This window comes from Vulpes lagopus, chromosome 1 (genome assembly GCF_018345385.1).
Source record: "Vulpes lagopus strain Blue_001 chromosome 1, ASM1834538v1, whole genome shotgun sequence".
Lineage (NCBI taxonomy): Eukaryota > Metazoa > Chordata > Mammalia > Carnivora > Canidae > Vulpes > Vulpes lagopus.
Window position 1 is genome coordinate 108551780 of NC_054824.1, and position 17978 is coordinate 108569757.

The following is a 17978-nucleotide window of genomic DNA, read 5'->3' on the forward strand; positions in this document are numbered from 1 at the left end:
AGCAGGCTCCATACACCGGGAGCCTGATGTGGGATTCGATCCCGGGTCTCCAGGATCGCGCCCTGGGCCAAAGGCAGGCGCTAAACCGCTGCGCCACCCAGGGATCCCAAAAAAACCCTTTTTAAAATAGCAGACATTTATTGACCTTTTACTATGTACAGACCAGGTACTACTTTTAAGGGCTTCATGTTTTGTTTTGTTTTTTAAAGATTTTATTTCTTTATTCATGACAGACACACACACAGAGAGGCAGAGACACAGGCAGAGGGAGAAGCAGGCTCCATGCAGGGAGCCTGACATGGGACTCGATCCCGGGTCTCCAGGATCATACCCCGGGCTGAAGGTGGCGCCAAATCGCTGGGCCATCGGGGCTGCCCAGGGCTTCATGTTTTAAAGAAGTAAATTTTACAGTGAAATACATAGATCTAAAGTGTCTAGTTTGATAAATTTCGACACATGTTTATGCCTCTATAATTACCACTGTAAACAAAATACAGAATATTTCCATGACCCCAGAAGGGTGCCTCATCGCCCCCTCCAAACCACTATTCTGATTTCTAGCATCATAGGTTGGTTTTACCTGTTATTGGATTATATACAAATAGCCATAGGTAGATATTCTACTTCAGTACACACTCTTCTGTATACATACATGATATTTTAAAAAAATCATCTGTATTGTTATGCTTTCTATTAATAGCCTATCTTTTGTTTAATATTTCATTGCAGGAATGTACATGATTTGTTTATTCATTCTTTTGGTGAAGATTTGGGTTGTTTTCTGTTTTTGGCTTTTTTTTTTCTTTTCCTTTTTTAAGTAGGTTCAACGCCCAGTGTGGACCCCAATGTAGGGCTCGAATTCACAACCCTGAGATCAAGACCTGAGCTGAAATGGAGACTCAGACGCTGAACCAAGTGAGCCCCTGAGACACCTCCATTTTTGGACATCTTGAATAAAGTTGATATAAACATTCTGTACAAAACTTTAAGTAAACACATGCTTTCATTTTTCTTGGGTAAATTCCTAGGAGTGGTATTATTGAACCTTAGGATAGGTATATTTTTTACTTCATAAAAAATTACCCACGAGGGATCCCTGGGTGGCGCAGCGGTTTGGCGCCTGCCTTTGGCCCAGGGCGCGATCCTGGAGACCCGGGATCGAATCCCACGTCGGGCTCCCGGTGCATGGAGCCTGCTTCTCCCTCTGCCTGTGTCTCTGCCTCTCTCTCTCTCTCTCTGTATGACTATCAAAAATAAATAATTAAAAAAAAATTACCCACGAATTCTTTGAAGTAATTGTACAATTTTACAAATTGTACCACCAACAAAGGGTGAGATTTTAGGCTCTAGATCAGGGCTCAGCAAACTTCAATTTGCCACTTGTTTGTACATGATTCATGAACTAAAAAGAGTTTAAATGGTTGCAGAAAAATCAAAAGAAAAATAATATTTCATGACACTTAAAAATTCTATGAAATTCAAATTTAAGTGTTTATAAATAAACTTTTATTGGAACACAACCACACTCATGTGTTTCTGTGGGGTCTATGGCTCCTTTCCTGGCATATTTGGTCACAGTGTTCTGTTTTGAAAATTAAAAAAAATATATTTATTTGTTTGAGAGACAGAGAGGGTGAGAGAGAGAGAGCACGAGGAGTGGGAGGGGCAGAGGGAGAGGCAGACTTCCTGCTGAGCTGGGAGCTCCATATGGGGCTGGATGTGGGGCTGGGTCCCAGGACTCTCAGATCATGACTGGACCTGAAGGCAGATGGTTAACTAACTGACTGGGCCACCCAGGCACCCGTTTTGAGAATTTAAAGTACGTGTGGGAGACACTCAATGACTTGTAGCCCCACCCCTCCCCCAGCCATAACGCTCCTCCTGGAGTCCACCCACCCCTTCTCTCCCACCCACATCCAATTCATTGGCAAACTGTTAATCTGCCTTCAAAATCTAGCTAGAAACTCACCACTGCTCATCACTCCGTTGCTACCATCCTACCCTAAGCCTCCACTGGCTTTTTAGTGCCTTATATGCTCACTGGCCAGGCTTATTCCTTGAACACACTAGGCTCACCAACCCTCAGGACCTTTGCACTTGCCTCTCCCTTTCCTGAGATGCTGTTCTCCATATTGTTACCTGGTCCTGTCTTTTATCTCCTTCAGGCCAACCAAATTGGCCTGGGATTTGTTTGTACCAAACAAATACCAGTGAAACACTCAATGAAAGCTTTCTGACCAAGTTATTTAAAAGCACAACCCCGCGCTCGTTCAGCAATCCCTGTACTCCTTAGTTGTCCTTTAACTGGCAGCAATGATGGAGTACAGTAGAGAAGCCTCACGCGCAGATCTCTGGAAAGAGAAGTGGGAGGGCGGGAGAAGCTAAAATCCTAGCCTCACTACTTGTTGTGATTCTGTTTAGCTGCTGGCACTTGAAGTGCCCTCAGAAAATCCCATGATTCTGGGCTGTTCCTTTAGATCAAACTTGGGCTTTTCCCCTGGTAAGGTGTAGATGTTCCTAGGAAGGGCAACATATCAGACCTTGCACTTACACCACAGCGTGAATGGAAGGATGATGGGAATGGGGGCAGGAAGGTATAGTCACCACACTCTGCTCTGTGTCCTGGTGCTTCACCTCAATTTTCAAAATGATCCTTCTGGAAAGTACTCCTGTCTTCATCTTACACTGAAGGAAAGGAAACTCAGAGGTGCTAAGTAACCTTCCAAGGGATGGAGGGCCAGATTTCCAGACAGGTCTACACAGCAGGGGCTCTCCGCTAGCTCACACAGCTGCTCTCTCTATGGAAACGTCCAGAAGACAGAAAATACAACAAAAGGACAACAGCGCTGCCGTATGCAAAGATCAAACTCTGACCCACAGCTTGCAGCACCCAGCCCAGGAGACCAACCCACTCTCGGCAGTAACCAGCCGGGGAGGTGAAGCCATGATGATCTCAAGCACCCTGTCCAAGAAGGCAAACAATAACCCTGTAGCAGCTGGCCCCAAATGGCCAGGACTCGATGAATAACTGAGAGCTTCCTTAATTTTTGCCCCCGACTTGCAACACCTCCAACTTAGGACCACCTGGAGAATAGTAATATGCGCTCTCTTAGACAGGATGCCCAATTTCTAGTCAGCCCACCTGTAGCTTGCCTTCACCAGCAGCCTCCACTGGGGTTATACCTGAGGCCTTTCCTTTTTTCCCACCAAGGAGCTTTCTGGGTCCTTCGCCTGCCCTCGAGCCAGATGAAGGGATGGTGCCTAAGGCTCCCACTACCACCAGCTCTGAACGAATAGGCCCTGCTTGCTCCCATCTGGGTGGTCTTTCTCTCCCCAGCGTGCCAGCTACAGGTGGCCTATGGAGGCTTGGGGTTGGCGGGAAGGGCTGCCACAGACGGGTGTCTCACAGTGTGTCGCAGGAGGCCAGGACCCCCAGAGAGGGTCCCCCTAGCAACCTGGCGGGGAGGCCCTTCCCTCTCTCTGTCATCCCCGCCAGGGAGGGGGCCGCAGGGAGGTGCGGGGGACACGTCACTCCGTGAACATTGGAGGGAATGGGGTCTCTAAGAGGTGTTGTGGGCAAGTCTGTCCGCCCCCAGCTGGGATCCCGAGGGGGCCTTGCCTCCAGGGAAGCTGGGGCCAGGATAGGGCCCGGGGCGGGAAGCTGGGCATTTCCAACTTTTGGGTTGGAATCTCTACAGCACAAATGACAAACGTCCTTGCACCATCTTTTGGCCCCCAACTGACCTACAAGTCTTTGCTAATAAAATCTTGTTTTTGGTAATGGGCTTAAATCTTTACCTCATTTAATAACTTGGTTGGAATGACCGAAAGGCCCCACGTAAGAGCCAGGTGCTGTAGGGAGAAACTCAGAGGAAAGACTGACCTCTGGGGATCCTTGGCTGGCTCAGCAGTTGGGCTCCTGCCTTCAGCCCAGGACATGATCCTGGAGACCTGGGATCCAGTCCCACATCGGGCTCCCTGCATGGAGCCTGCTTCTCCCTCTGCCTGTGTCTCATGAATAAATAAATAAAATCTTAAAAAAAAAAAAAAAAAAGACTGATCTCCAGAAAGAAGAGACAGAAATGCAAGAGGGGAGCCTGAAGACCCCACCACAGGCCACCAGGCTGGTTCCAGGGACTGGGGAGGGCGCTGGTGGGTGGCCAGGCATGGAGCCAGCCCTCAGCATCTGTGGGTTAGCAGGACAGGGGTGGATTCATGCGGGGGAAACTGGCGTCACCACTCGGTCACCGGCCACCCCCTCCCTTTGCCCTGATACCCTGACCCACAGTATTCCTGGGCCCCTACTGGGAGTTCTGCTGGAACTCTGGTGTGTCGTCCCCCTTGGTGTCCCACTGGTTCTCTTTGGCACATTGAATTGCTTTGTATGGTGAAAATCTGTAATAGTCCAAAAAAAAAAAAAAAAAAAGTAACTACGGATACACTGTGTGACCCAGCCTGTGACCCGCTGCAGTCCCCAGTGTTCAGGTTCTCTTGAAGAACAGCTATGCTGTTTTTTTTCTTTTTTTTTTTTTTCCATGTTGGCTTGCATAACAGGATTTTTGAAATCCACCTTCTATTTTCCTAAGTGAACGTTCAGCTATACTTGATTTAAATTAGGACACCTGCACTTTGGAATTTTAGGTCAAGGGAGAGAGTGAAGCAGAAACAAAACTTGAGGAGGGGGGGCAGCCAGGGTGGCTCAGCGGTTTAGCGCCGCCTTCAGCCCAGGCCCTGATCCTGGAGACCCGGGATCCGGATCAAGTCCCATGTCAGGCTCCCTGCAGGGAGCCTGCTTCTTCCTCTGCCTGTGTCTCTGCCTCTCTCTCATTCTGTGTGTCTCTCATGAATAAATAAATAAGATCTTTGAAGAAAAAAACAAACAAACAAAAAGCTTGGGGGGCGGCAGTGTTCGGGGAAGCACGCCTCTCCGTGTCCACCTTGGTGGCTCGCTGACACCAGATCACCCCTCCCCCTCCATCCACAGGTGACCACAGAGATCCCGGAGCGTCTGTATCCGTGCTCCGTCACTGATCTGTCCCACTGCATCCTGTTACGAGCTGATTATCGTATCTAAGCCCACACGGGAGAGGTTTCTTCTGAGAAAATGCCATTAGATCAGAAGTGGGAAGTGGATCTGAATATTAAATAAGCACTCTCCCTCCATTAGGCACAGCAGAGGGTATCAGACCAACTGCCTCTCTGCCTGCTTTTTTGTTCTATGCAGCACTTAGCAAGAGTTGATGTTCAGCATGCTGCTACATTAAAAAATCATTCTAAAATAAAGTGCCACTTAAAAGAATTTCATAGATAAAGAATTATGTAACTGTCCCTTATGGCCCAGGAAGGAAAGAAATTATCAGTAGATGGCTCTCTTCCCCTCACCGCGACTGATTGGCTCTATTTAACACTTTGAATTTCTTTGTACAACAGAAACTCCTAATAACCATAAAAAGAAGGACATTCCCTCATGTTTCAGGAAGATCACATAAGTCAATTACAGCCTATCTGAACTGGACTTTGGAATTTGCAGCGGATGCAGACTGTAATGCCACTAGGGAAAAAGTGCTGTTTTTTGTTCTTCATTTGTTCTAGGAGGAACCTTAATATTCCGTATTCCAACAAACTGCTCCAAATGGGGGTAAAAAAACAAACAACTCAACATTATAAACAGAACTATATTTCACAAGTGGGTTTTTGCTCTTTAGGGAGAAAGCTGTCTGGAAGTCGGACTTGGGTGACGTCCCCCTGGAAGCTCCTTTGTGCTGCCTTGTCCCTCTGTCCTCCGTGATCTGTGGGTGCTGGGTTGTGCTGTGTCATATGGGTGCTTAAGACCCTGGTCTTGGGATCCCTGGGTGGCGCAGCGGTTTGGCGCCTGCCTTTGGCCCAGGGCGTGATCCTGGAGACCCGGGATCGAATCCCACGTCGGGCTTCCGGTGCATGGAGCCTGCTTCTCCCTCTGCCTGTGTCTCTGCCTCTCTCTCTCTCTCTCTGTGTGACTATCATAAATAAATAAAAATTATAAAAAAAAAAAAAAAGACCCTGGTCTTCCCACGAGGCTACGAGTCGCCGAGGATGACCTTGTATGTTACAGAACTGGGCATGTCGGAGGTGCCACGAACCGTGACTGAATTAGCAACGAATAGCCCAGGACACAGAGCTGACAGTCTTTTGAGCAGACCATTTGCTCTGCCCTCAAACAGCTGATTGATTTGCAACTCATACCCCTTTTTTGATAAGCTGGCTTTGGTCTTGTTCTAGGTTTCCTTCTTGGGGAGCTGTGGGCTTCTGGTCTGTCTACATTGGCCTCTGAGGCTGACCAGCCCCTGGGGGCTCAGGTAAGGTGAGGACCCAGCACTCCCGGGCATCAGCACCCACCTTCCCATTCTGTCCTGTTCCATCTCGTGGGCCCTCATTCACTTTCTGGGTCTTGCTCTGCTCAAAGTGGTGACTTTTGTGTCTACAGATCCTGGTAGCTGGCCTACATCTGCTTAATGGTCTTTCCTCTAAAGAAGAAATGCAATCTGGGTCTAAGTTCATCTGATGATCCTGACTTGACCTGATGCCTCTTACTGAGAAGCCACTTGTGGGGAAAGAAGAATCAGAAATTCAGGGCCTGGCCTTCCAGCTGGAGCATGTGTGGAGATGCAAAACTGTACTCTCCTGATGCTCCTAGAAGCTTCTGCAAAACACAGTCACTTCTCTGAAATTAAGTTAAAGGTTCCATACTGTGGCTTGCCATTTATTTTTACAACGATGTTCTTTCAAACTATAAAACAACAATTCATTAGAATTATACCATCAAAAATTCCTCACCCACTGCTGTGAGGTAAGAATTGCTGATGCCTGGATCCTGGGTAAGCTATTCCCCTCACCTCCATGTTTTAAAACCACTTTAATCAAAACTTAAAAAAAAAAAAACTGATGCTGCCCTTATAACTGTGAGAAATAAACAGTGTCTATTGTTTTAATGTGGACAGTTTTTGGCAGTCAAATGACAGCTCCTAAGTTTCATGATGAATATACTTCTTTTAAAAAAAGACAAACTTTTGTTTTCTTCATGCCTCTTTACAGTCTCCCGTGATGGCATAATTCATAAAATGCAGCTTCTAGTATTGACTTATGAAGCACTTTGATGGTTGGACATAAAAGGAACAATCTTCTTCCCATCCCACACTGCTATATCCTGCCACGTAAACTTTCTTTATGTTCTCAAACCATCAGTCCTGTCTGGTAAGCACCCCAGGTCTCTGCTACATCCTGGGGGCTGTACTGTGAGTACTTCTGGGCTCTTTCTGTGGCTCTATGATGAACAGGGAAACCGAGTTGCCAAGTGTGAACTCCAAGCAGGTTGCAGGATGCTTCGGCAGGTGGTCTGCATCCAGGATCTAGAGTAGCATTACGCATTTATGTGCAAACACATGACACCCTCTAAGCAATTAAGTTCCTACCTTCCCTGTGCTCTCACTAATAACACATCCTAAGGAAGGGGGATGCCCATCATCTTGCTAGCCTTCTGTGTGAACTCTAATTATGGTATTATGAACCCTTGCTGTGACCATTCACCACATAGCACACGCACACTCACACTGCTGTTTCTTTTGTAGACTTATGTCCTTTCCTTTGATCACACTGTGAATTTCTCCTGGGCTGAGACGATCTCCTTCTACCCCTTGGAGTCTCCGTATTACCCAGAGAAACACCTGCCGCATAGTAGGCTCTCAAGGAAATGTTTATGGTTGGTGAGAAGTAGATGTGATTCAATGAATAAAGCAACCTTTTCCCTTGTAGCTCAGGGTATGGGTAGAATTGCTTTTGTTTTCCTCTTATGCCAAATATCCTCTTCCTGAGTTTTTCCTGGGAGACTTTTAGGTCATATTTCATTTCCTGGGAGAGAAAACTCACTTTTCAGCTGTAGAAAAAAAATACACTGAGTGAATGCCAATCCAAGTTATAGGGACGCAGGCCTTCTCTAGGTCTCTTCTGCTAGGATTATAGAGGGGCAGCCCCGGTGGCGCAGCGCTTTAGCGCCGCCTGCAGCCCGGGATGTGATCCCAGAGACCCGGGATTGAGTCCCATGTTGGGCTCCCTGCATGGAGCCTACTTCTCCCTCTGCCTGTGTCTCTGCCTCTCTCTCTCTCTCTCTCTCTCTCTCTCTCTCTCTGAATAAATAAATAAATAAATCTTAAAAAAAAAAAAAGAGGAGCTGGTGGGATGCTTGCACTGTCACTTGCCCTTCTGGGGGCAGGGTTGATGGGGGGAGGAGGGCAACATCCTGTCTCGCTTCGGTGGCATCAGGTGTGGCACCTTTGACAGCAGCAGTGTCATGATGCTACGGCTGGTTCTGAGCAAGACACAGAGACCAGGCAGCCCTACAGAGCAGATGCAGAGCGGCCTGGAGGTAGAGGGCATACAAGCCGCTCCCTGGCACTGGGAGGTACTGGACTGCAATGTGAGTCCAACATCCTTCTTAGTAGGGAAAAAGTTACCCCCTAGTACTGCAGAGGGAAATATCTTCAAGTGGTCCTTTCTAATTCATAAACCACAGTTTTCAATAACAGGACACTATCTTTCCTGCTTTGGACTTGAGGTCTGATGCTCGTGGCCCTGAGCTCCTCCTCTTGGGATCCTAATTCAGGGGTAAGAATCTCTCTCTTTTTCCATTATGGGAATTTAAAAAAAAAAGATTTAATTTTTTAGAACAGTTTTAGATTGACAGCAAAGTTGACTGGAGAGCACAGAGATTTCCCATGTACCCGCTACCTACCCTGCAGCACCCCCACTACCAGCATTCCGCACTCTGTTACCAACGCAGCCACACATGTTACAGCTGATGAGCCAACACTGATGCGTCTTTACTCCCCAAAGTCCATAGTTTGTATTAGGGCTTACCCTTGGTGTTGTACAGTCCATGGGCTTGGACAAATGGATAAGGATGTGCAGCCACCATTACAGTATCATACAGAGTCATTTAACTGCCTCAAAATTCCTCTGAGCTTTACCTGCTCATCTTCAGTAACGGGATTTTAAAACACCAGGGGGCAGTTTTCACCAGATCCCCAAACACAATTAGAGTCACTGCTTTAGCTGACAACCTGATTCTCTCTTTTTCAGTTAAAGAGTTTGTCTCGGTTTGAAACCAACTAAACAAAGTAACTAAGTATTAATAAATTGAGACATGCAGTAAAGTATTCTGGGTGCTGTGGGGTAAAGAACAATCATTCAGGGTTCTTTGTTTATTCTAATTGCTTTATGTCGTGGGGTTTTGACAATCTTCCTGTTATCTTTCAAGGTCAAGAGTGGATTTTAGGTCCTAATAGTTTGATCTTACTTTTGAAGATGCTTATGCTTGGAAACTTTTCTTTTTAAAAAAGATTTTATTTATTTATTCATGAGAGAGAGAGAGAGAGAGAGAGAGGCAGAGACACAGGCAGAGGGAGAAGCAGGCTCCCTGTGGGAAGCTGGATTCAGAACTCCATCCCGGGACCCAGGATCACGACCTGAGCCAAAGGCAGACGCTCAACCACTGAGCCACCCGTGCGTCCCTGCTTGGAAACTTTTCATAGACTGAACTAGCTAGAGAATTTGCTTGATCTCTTGGTCTCAACTCAATTGAACCATCTGCTTGCTAGTGAAGATTCACTATAAATTGCACACATGTCTGACAGTGTGTCAGAGGACACTGTGTCAGAGGACAGTTATGGAGGTAGAGGGTAGGGAGACTGGCCCACACACCTGGACGCTGGACGGCAGACTCATGGCCAGTGCCAAGCCAGCCAGTGCACTCTCAGGAACCCTTGTGAGTGGAAAGATCTGGTAATTCCTCTCTTGTCCTCTTTCTCTTCACCTGCAGGAATCAACCACCTGTATACTTTCTGCTGTTTCATTTGGATCCTTCCCAACTGTTTCTTTAGGAGCCACTCTGAAAGGTGTGGTCTCCCCTCTTCTGGCCTCCCCAGAATGGGTTCTGTGACAGCTTCACGATTCCCATGTCCGGTGCTCTTCAGCCTCCGGTGCCACCTTTGCACAAACTGGCAAACACCGTCCTTATCCTGGAACTCCCAGCTGAAACTCCTGGCTCTTTCCCTCTTTGTGAAACTCCTTCTTTCTTGGCTTCTCCCAGAGGTCTTTGTTGCTCTTTATACCTTTCCTTCTGCAACACTCTTCTGAGAGATGGGGGCTCTGTGTTCTTCTGTCCTGGGCCCTCTTCTTACTGAGCACATTCTCCTGGGGTGGCCTGTCTCCTCCTCCAGGGCCTGTTGCCAGCGGGTTAGTCCTGCGTGTCTATCTCCAGCTCAGTATGCGCTGTGGTTTCCAGACCCTCAGTAAGTGCCCATCTGTTTCCCTGACGATGCCCAAGGCTTCTCATGGGTGGCTCACCTTCAACACAGCCAAAATGGAACTCCTTGTTCTTTTTTTTTTTTTTTTTTGGAACTCCTTGTTCTTTTACTCCACCTGCCCTTCTTCTTCTAAATCCCTCATTGTGGGGATGTTATTGCCTTCTTGCCCAAGAGAGAAAAGAGTTCATTGAGACTCCTTTTCCCCCTACTTTGCACCATTTTCTCAGTCACCAGATCCAGTGGACTCCATTCTGCCTTTCTTCTTTGTCATTACTACATCGGCCTGCATTCACCTCTTCACGTCTCTTGACTGGACCACTGCAACTGTTTCCAGCTGGCCATTTGCCAGGTTGGTGCAGCAAAGCCAGACTGCCTGGGTTTGAATCCTGGCTCCATCCGAGGGTAACTGCGTGAGCCTGGAATGGGATTAACTTTTTTAGGTTGGGTGATATCACGTTACCATTTAGTTTACAATTTAGAGTATGGGTGTCACAGAGAGAAATGGTTCAGCTGCGTATAGAGTTGAGAGACTGTGCCAATTTATGGAGTGTTCACCATGTGCTATGCTCTACATCAAGTAAGTTTACATATAACTTTTCCAATTAATTTCACTTAATCTTCTTAGTAAGCATGTGTCCTCAGGATTACTATTGATAAGGAGACTGAAGCCCCAATCTAAGGTTGCAGAGTTGGTAAATGGGTATGCTGGAATTTCAAACAAAGTCTGTCTGATCCCAATGCTTTGTTCTTCACCAGTACGCGTCTTCTAGTGGATCATAAGTATATCCTCACGTTGTGAGAGGACTCATAAAAACAGTTATATGTTCTACCGACACACTTAGCCACTGTAGATGACATTCAGTTTGAGTCATTTTCAGGGCCAGTACTAATCATCCGTATGAACACGAGTGGGTTTGCAAGTTGTTAAGGACCAAACCGTGTCCCATCAAAAGTCGGATGTTGAAGCCATGATCCCCAGTGTGACTATTTGGAGATAGGGTCTGTAGGAGGTAATTAAGGTTAAATGAGTCCACAAGGGTGGAGCCCTAATCCAATAGGGTTGGTGTCCTGATAAGAAGAGGAAAGGAGACCTCCTGCTATGAGAGGACACATGAGAAGCTGGCCATCTGCAAGCCAGCAACAGCCTTCAACAGACAATGAATCCTGCTGGACCTCCATCCTGGCCTTTCCAGTCTCTGTAAAGTGTGAGAAAATCAATTTCTGTGGCTTGAGCCACCCCGTCTGTAGTACTATCACGGCCAGAACTAACTAAGACCCAAGTCAAAGGAAACAGCTTTGACCGAGTGTTCTGACCTTCCAGTGTTTTGACGGGTCAAAGAACAGCTTGAATTCTGGGGATGAAATGCAGCTTCGCATAAACAATGGCAGCATCAGGCCTGTAAGACTGTAGGTAATAGATAATACAATAAAATGACACAGAACTTGTGACTAAAATGCCACAGAGGCACAGCCTCCCCTTCCAAGGCTGTAAGGAAGCATGACACTTTTGTGACTTCAGGAATGTGAAGCCACAGCCAGAGTATCTGGGACTCCCACTGACTTTAAGAGCCACGGTGCTATAGGAGGCGGGGGCAAAATGAAGGTGGCGAGTTGATGAGGATGTGACCCATTTGTCCACACAGATGGAGTGAACTGCACAACTCAAAAACTGCTGTCTTGGCCACTGTATACATTACCACGAATTAAGAAGAAGAAGAAAAAAGACATTTATTTGAAAAAAACAAGCGATGAAAACCTCACAGGGAAGAACATTCCATGTTTTGTCAGTGCACCAAACACTTCCTCTTGCAGCATCTACAGACACAGACTGAGGTCATTCTGGTTTATACTAACAGCCAAATGCAAAAGAAAAACAGCAAATGTCCCAAAGAGATTGCTTCCGTCTTGAAAGATGTATTCCTGGCAGGGAAGTATCAATCACACAAAAATACAACAGGAAATAGTTTTTGTTTTTTGTTTTTCTAGCCAACCAACACTTTATTTTTCCAGTCAACACTTGCACAGATGTTACTGTCCACGTCCTGACCCTAGTGGGGGGAGGGGGATCCCACCACACTAGGATCATCCATGGCCCCTAGAGAGCAGTCTCTTTAAACCTTCCTAGGATAGTAGAAAGCCCTTCACCCCAACAGGATGGCACTGCTGCTCACTAATGCAGTGCTGGTGCACGTGCTGTGGGATTCCTGCTCTCCTCCCTTCTCAGGGAAGGTTGGGATGAAGTAGGGCAAGGATGCAGTGGAGTTTTTGTGAACTACAGTGACCTAAGCGCATAACCACTGGCCCGACCTACCACCCCAGGTTTAGTCTGCACCACCCAGGCAAGAGCCTCCTTGAAGCTTAGCCATGACCTGCTAGGAAGGAGGAGCTGGCAAAGAGCTCAGAGTGAGCTGCAAAGGACAGGACACAGCCAGGAAATAAAGCAGAGAGGGACATGGGACAGGAGAGGAAAAGGATAAAGTACCCAACCACCAGTGGGACATGAGGACAGAGTAGCACAGGTCCTGGAGGATAGGAGGAAAATAGAAAGGGCCAGACCACCAGGGCTTGAGGCATAGTGGAATGAGAAGAGAGATGAGGCAGGGAGGCAAGTGCAGGGTGGGAAGGACTTCCCTTAGCCCTGTTCACATCCACTAACCCAAGTGTAAAATTATTTACAAATAGTTGAATAAAGTAAAAAACATTTTTTACTTTATTCCAACCCACAATTGAAAATTTTAAAATTGAATAATAATCTGGGAAAATAATAATATCAAATGAATAGGTGGTAGATGACAGTGCTTCCCCAGTAGGAATGTGGTGAATTCACATTGAGGGAATTAAGATCACAGTCCATAGAAGTCGTGGAAGTCAAGGACATCTGCTATATTATAACCCCGTGAGCTCAGTGGTAGACAAATTCACTCAAAAGAATGGTGAATGTAGCTTTGCCTGCTGTGAGATGAAATATTTTGATCCTACACCCAGTTTTGTCAACTGTGCTTCTACAGGCTGCCCCTGGAGCCCAGAGAGGTCTGTGTCACTGGGGATAGAGATTAGAAATAATACTGGTGGCCTGTGGACTGCATCGGGCACAGAGAGTGTGTTTTAGTAATTTGAGCCAATGCTTTAAAAATAAGTTGGTGTCAGATGAAAATCGGCATTTCCTTTTTTTTTTTTTTTTTTGTAAAGATTTCCTTTATTTATTTGAGAGCGAGTGTGAGAGAGAGTAGGAGCATGCAGAGGGAGCCAGAGAAGCAGGCTCCCCGCTGAGCAGGAAGCCGGCTGGGACTCTATCCAGGATGAGCAGGATCACGACCTGCACTGAAGGCTGGCTCTTGACCCCAAAAATGGGCATTTCCATCTTGTTCTGGAAATTCAGAAGGGCAACACTGGGCTTGCATACTTGCAAGGCAACAATGAGCTGAAGCTAGGACACAACTGTTCCTTTAGATAATAGCTCTCTCTCTGAAACCTCAACCTAAATTGTGCTCCCCTGTCCCCCATTCATAAGCTGAAGCCCTAACTCCCAAAGTGGCTGTATTTGGAGACAGGGCCCTCAGGGGGGCTCTTCAGGTTAAGTGGGGTTATAATGGGGGATCCTAACCTGATGTGTCCCTCCTCCCCGGGCACAGGTGTACAGAGGAAAGGCCATGTGAGGACCTGGAAGAAGGTGGCTGTCTGCAAGCCAGGAGAAGAGGTCTCAGGGAAACCAATCCTGCTGGGCCTCACGCTTGTACTTCCAGCCTCCAGAACCGTGAGCAAATCAATGGCTGTTGTTTCATCTGCTCAGTCTGTGGCACTCTGCGAGGGCAGGTCAAGCCTACAGCTCATGCTCTGGAGGAGAGAGTTCTCTGGGAGTTCCTCCCCATGACCCACCCTACAGACCTGTCATCTGACCACTTCTCTGACACCATTCCCTCCCCATTCCTACTACACTGCTCTAGCTCGGACTTCTGGATCCCTCCAGGATCTGCAGCCTTTTAACTGGGGCTTCAGTCTTATCTCCACCCTATCTCTGCACCCCTTTAAAATCCAGCCACCCTGAGCTAGAAAGAATGTTCCATCTAAAAGTTAAAACAGAACCACATCATTCTGGCCATTAAGCCCTCACGGCCACAGTGGCTCCCACCAGACTCTTTTGCTTCTAGCACCAATAGCACTAAGTCCAGCACAGAAAACAAAGTTCAGGTCATCCGGATGGACCCATGGGGGTGCTGGCATGCATCAAAGCACCCATGAAGCCGTGTGGACTGTAACAAAGTGCCAAACAAGAGATGCAAATAGAATTCAATATGGAGATAAGGGAGTCACACATTTATTCCCACAGGAGGACTCTGGGTGTGTCTCCTAGAGAAGATACTGTCATGGAAGATGGGACAGCCTTGGACAAGTGGACACGGAGTACGGAACGGCCGTAAAGTGCACGCATCCTTCTTGAGCCTGTGAGTTATCCAATGTACATTCCAGAATAAATAAGTGAATGGGGTCAGTGAGCAAGACAAATGCCTACTCAACGTAATGGCAGCCGAAGCAAACATTTGAAGACATGAATGGTCAGTAAATTCAAAGATTTCCAGCTAAATCCATTCTAAATCCTAACAAAACCAAGCACCTTTCTCAGTTTAATTCAAATCTATACAAAATCCGATAAACAATGTCAACCTGACACAACAGTATGTGTTTTAATGTTGATGTCATCGGGCGAAAGATACCATATACTTTTTCCCTAAAGAGTGAGTCAATGTCATTTCCAATATGATGTTGATATACAAGCTATATTAGGCTATGAGATAATGTCTTTAAAGAGGGTAGTCATTTAACATGTGTCACCAGGAGTCTGCTCTTTGGAGCACACCATTCCCTTCTTTAGATATTATCTCCCAGTTCCTTTTTAAAAACCACAAGTTTATTAATTTTTACATATGTCAAACATGTTCTGCTTCACATATTCTTTTTTTTTTTAAGAGTTTATTTATTTGTGAGAGAGCAAGCATGAGCAGGCAGAAAGGGCAGAGGGAGAGGGACAAGCAGGCTCCCCACCCAGCGGGGAGCCCATTTGAGACTCCATCCCAGGACCCTGAGACCGTGGCCTGAACTGAAGGCAGATGCTCAACCAACTGAGCCACCCAGGTGCCCCTTCACATATTCTTTTTTTTAAAGATTTATTTATTCATGATAGACATAGAGAGAGAGAGAGAGAGAGAGAGAGAGAGAGAGAGAGAGAGGCAGAGACACAGGAGGAGGAGAAGCAGGCTCCATGCCAGGAGCCCAATGTGGGACTCAATCCCAGGACTCCAGGATTGCGCCCTGGGCCAAAGGCAGGCGCTAAACCGCTGAGCCACCCAGAGATCCCTCTTTTTTTGCTTTTTTTAAAAAAATTCTGTTCAACACTATCACATTAAAACAGCACCATGTTGCCACAACTCTAGACCTTATTCATTTTATTCGTCTTTCATTTCTTGAGACCACAATCCTTCCCTTTTCAAGTTATTTTTGTCTGATGTACTTAAAAATTTTGGCTTGAGTAATTGCAAATTAATTTCTTTCCAGAAAAATAAGTGGGTAGGAGCATACTCTGAGTACCTGCATTTTTGAAGAACTGTTTTACCCTATATATAATAGTTTGAGGTATGACATCGTAAGATTATACTTCTGTATTTTCACACCTCTGAAAACACTGCTCTGTCATACTGTAGGAGTTGGCACTGTAGATGAGAACTCTGCTTCTCATCTCGTCCTCTTCCCTTTTTGGGCGACCTGCTTGCTTATTAATCTTTTTCTGCTTTGCTTCCCCCCCCAACTCCCCTTTCCCTTTCCAACTGAAGACTTAATTGGTTCTCTAAATGTTATATACAAGCTCCCTTCATTTATAACCAGGTATCTTACTCAGGTCATGGAATGGGTTCTTTTCCTATGCATAACAGAGCACGGAGGTAAACTGTAATTTTCCTTATATCTCACAAAATTTGGGCCAAAGCCCACATATTAAATTTTGTTGTTGTTTGCCTTAAAATTTAAAAGGCAACAAGCAGCGTCAGGAACTCGTGATTTTTTATTTTTTTTTATTTTTGCTTTTTTTAATTCTACAGTAGAGTGCATAGAAAATGCTTTCCTGGTGTTAACTCGGAGACGCACTGCTCTGCTTGCTACAGCGAAAGCCCCGAGGAAATCCTCGCAAACCAAGCGGTCGCCGGCGACTCGGTGCCCCCTTCCCGCAGGCAGCCTGCACCACGCACAGCTCTCGGGAGCCGCCACGCTCTGCCGCCTCTGCTCCTGCACGAGGAGCTACTCAATGCGACGGAGCCGCCGCCCTTCAGCCGCTGAAGTCACTGCCCTAGAGCGAACACGCCACACCCACCGCCAGCTCTGCCCTAATTCTGTGAGGGGAACCAGAGCTTTGGGGTCGCGCTGAAAGGTCGTACCGTCTCCTGCCATTTGTGCCTAAAACAAAGTGCAGGGCGACTGCAGCTGCCGGAGACGAGGTGCTTGCGGTTGCCGTCCCTGCGGATCGCAGCCTGGGGACGCAAATCAACTGAGGCCGACGTTCCCAGAGAAGCTCATTCATTACTAATAAATGGGCAATTGGCGCGGAAAGCGGCAAGATCACCCGGGAATGTGTCGTCGGCCACATCACGGAAGTCAGTGTCGTCGGCGGAGCGGCCGTCGCAGCCTCGGCTCCGGCCTGCCCTCCCCCCAGGGGCCCGCGCCCCGGCGCCCCGGCGCCCCGGCGCCCCGCACCTACCCAGCAGCAGGAGCCGGTGCGTCTGCTGCAGGTCGCGCTTCTGCTCGCGCAGCATGCGGTCGATGCTCCTGCTGACCTTCCTGGCCTCGCGCTCCGCCTCGCGCTCCTCCGCCCGCTGCTGCTCCGGACGCCGTCGCCGCTCCTGCTTCGGGGCGGCCCCGGGCCGCGCGCACGCCGGGCTCCCGCCGGCGCCCCGAGGCAGCGGGGTCTGCGCCGCGACTCCCCCCAGCGCCGCCGGGCTCCGGGCGGGGGCCGGGGCCGGGGCCGGGGCCGGGGCCGGGGCCGGGGTCTGGCGGGGCCGCGCGTCCTCCGCAGGCGCTTCCGCGGCGGCGCGGGCCCCGTCCTCCGGGTCGCCGAAGAGCAGCGGCCGCAGGCTGTAGCACAGACCCATGTGGACGCGGGGCTCAGGCCGGGGCCCAGGCGGAGGGGCGGGAGGGGGCTGCACCCGGACCCCGCGCGGCGCTGCCGCTCACACGTTGCGGGCTGGGGGCGCGGCGGGCCTGGGCGGGGGTCCTCGGCCCCTCACTGTCCCGGAGGGCCATTTTGCATTTTCCGCCGGGTGCAGGGGGTGGTGGCCGCCTGGGCAGCAGATCACCTGATAACGCGGCGAGCCGGCCGCGCCGACGGCCTCCGCGAGTCCGGCCCACCGCTACCGTAAATACCGTCTCCGCGAGCCCGGCCCCGTTACCGTAAATACCGCCGCTGGGGCCGGCTCCCGGTACCGTAAATACCGTCTCTGCGAGCCCGGCCCCGTTACCGTAAATACCGTCTCCGCGAGCCCGGCCCCGTTACCGTAAATACCGCCGCTGGGGCCGGCTCCCGGTACCGTAAATACCGTCTCCGCGAGCCCGGCCCCGTTACCGTAAATACCGCCGCTGGGGCCGGCTCCCGGTACCGTA

At 48.4% G+C, this 17978-nt stretch overlaps 1 protein-coding gene across 3 annotated transcripts in view; it reads right to left on the bottom strand.

Moving 5' to 3' along the window:
- The window catches only part of GNAL (G protein subunit alpha L), a 144457-nt gene extending 126686 nt beyond the window's left edge, over window positions 1-17771 (bottom strand). Inside the window, exon 1 of one of the 3 annotated variants that reach the window (XM_041751973.1) lies at window positions 17080-17771. In XM_041751973.1, coding sequence (XP_041607907.1) covers window positions 17080-17470 — 391 coding nt within the window. In that variant the 5' untranslated portion in view covers window positions 17471-17771. The remainder of the gene's footprint in view (window positions 1-17079) is intronic. The other 2 variants (XM_041751981.1, XM_041751990.1) reach the window with 2 other exon arrangements.
- Between the last annotated feature and the right edge of the window lie 207 nt (window positions 17772-17978).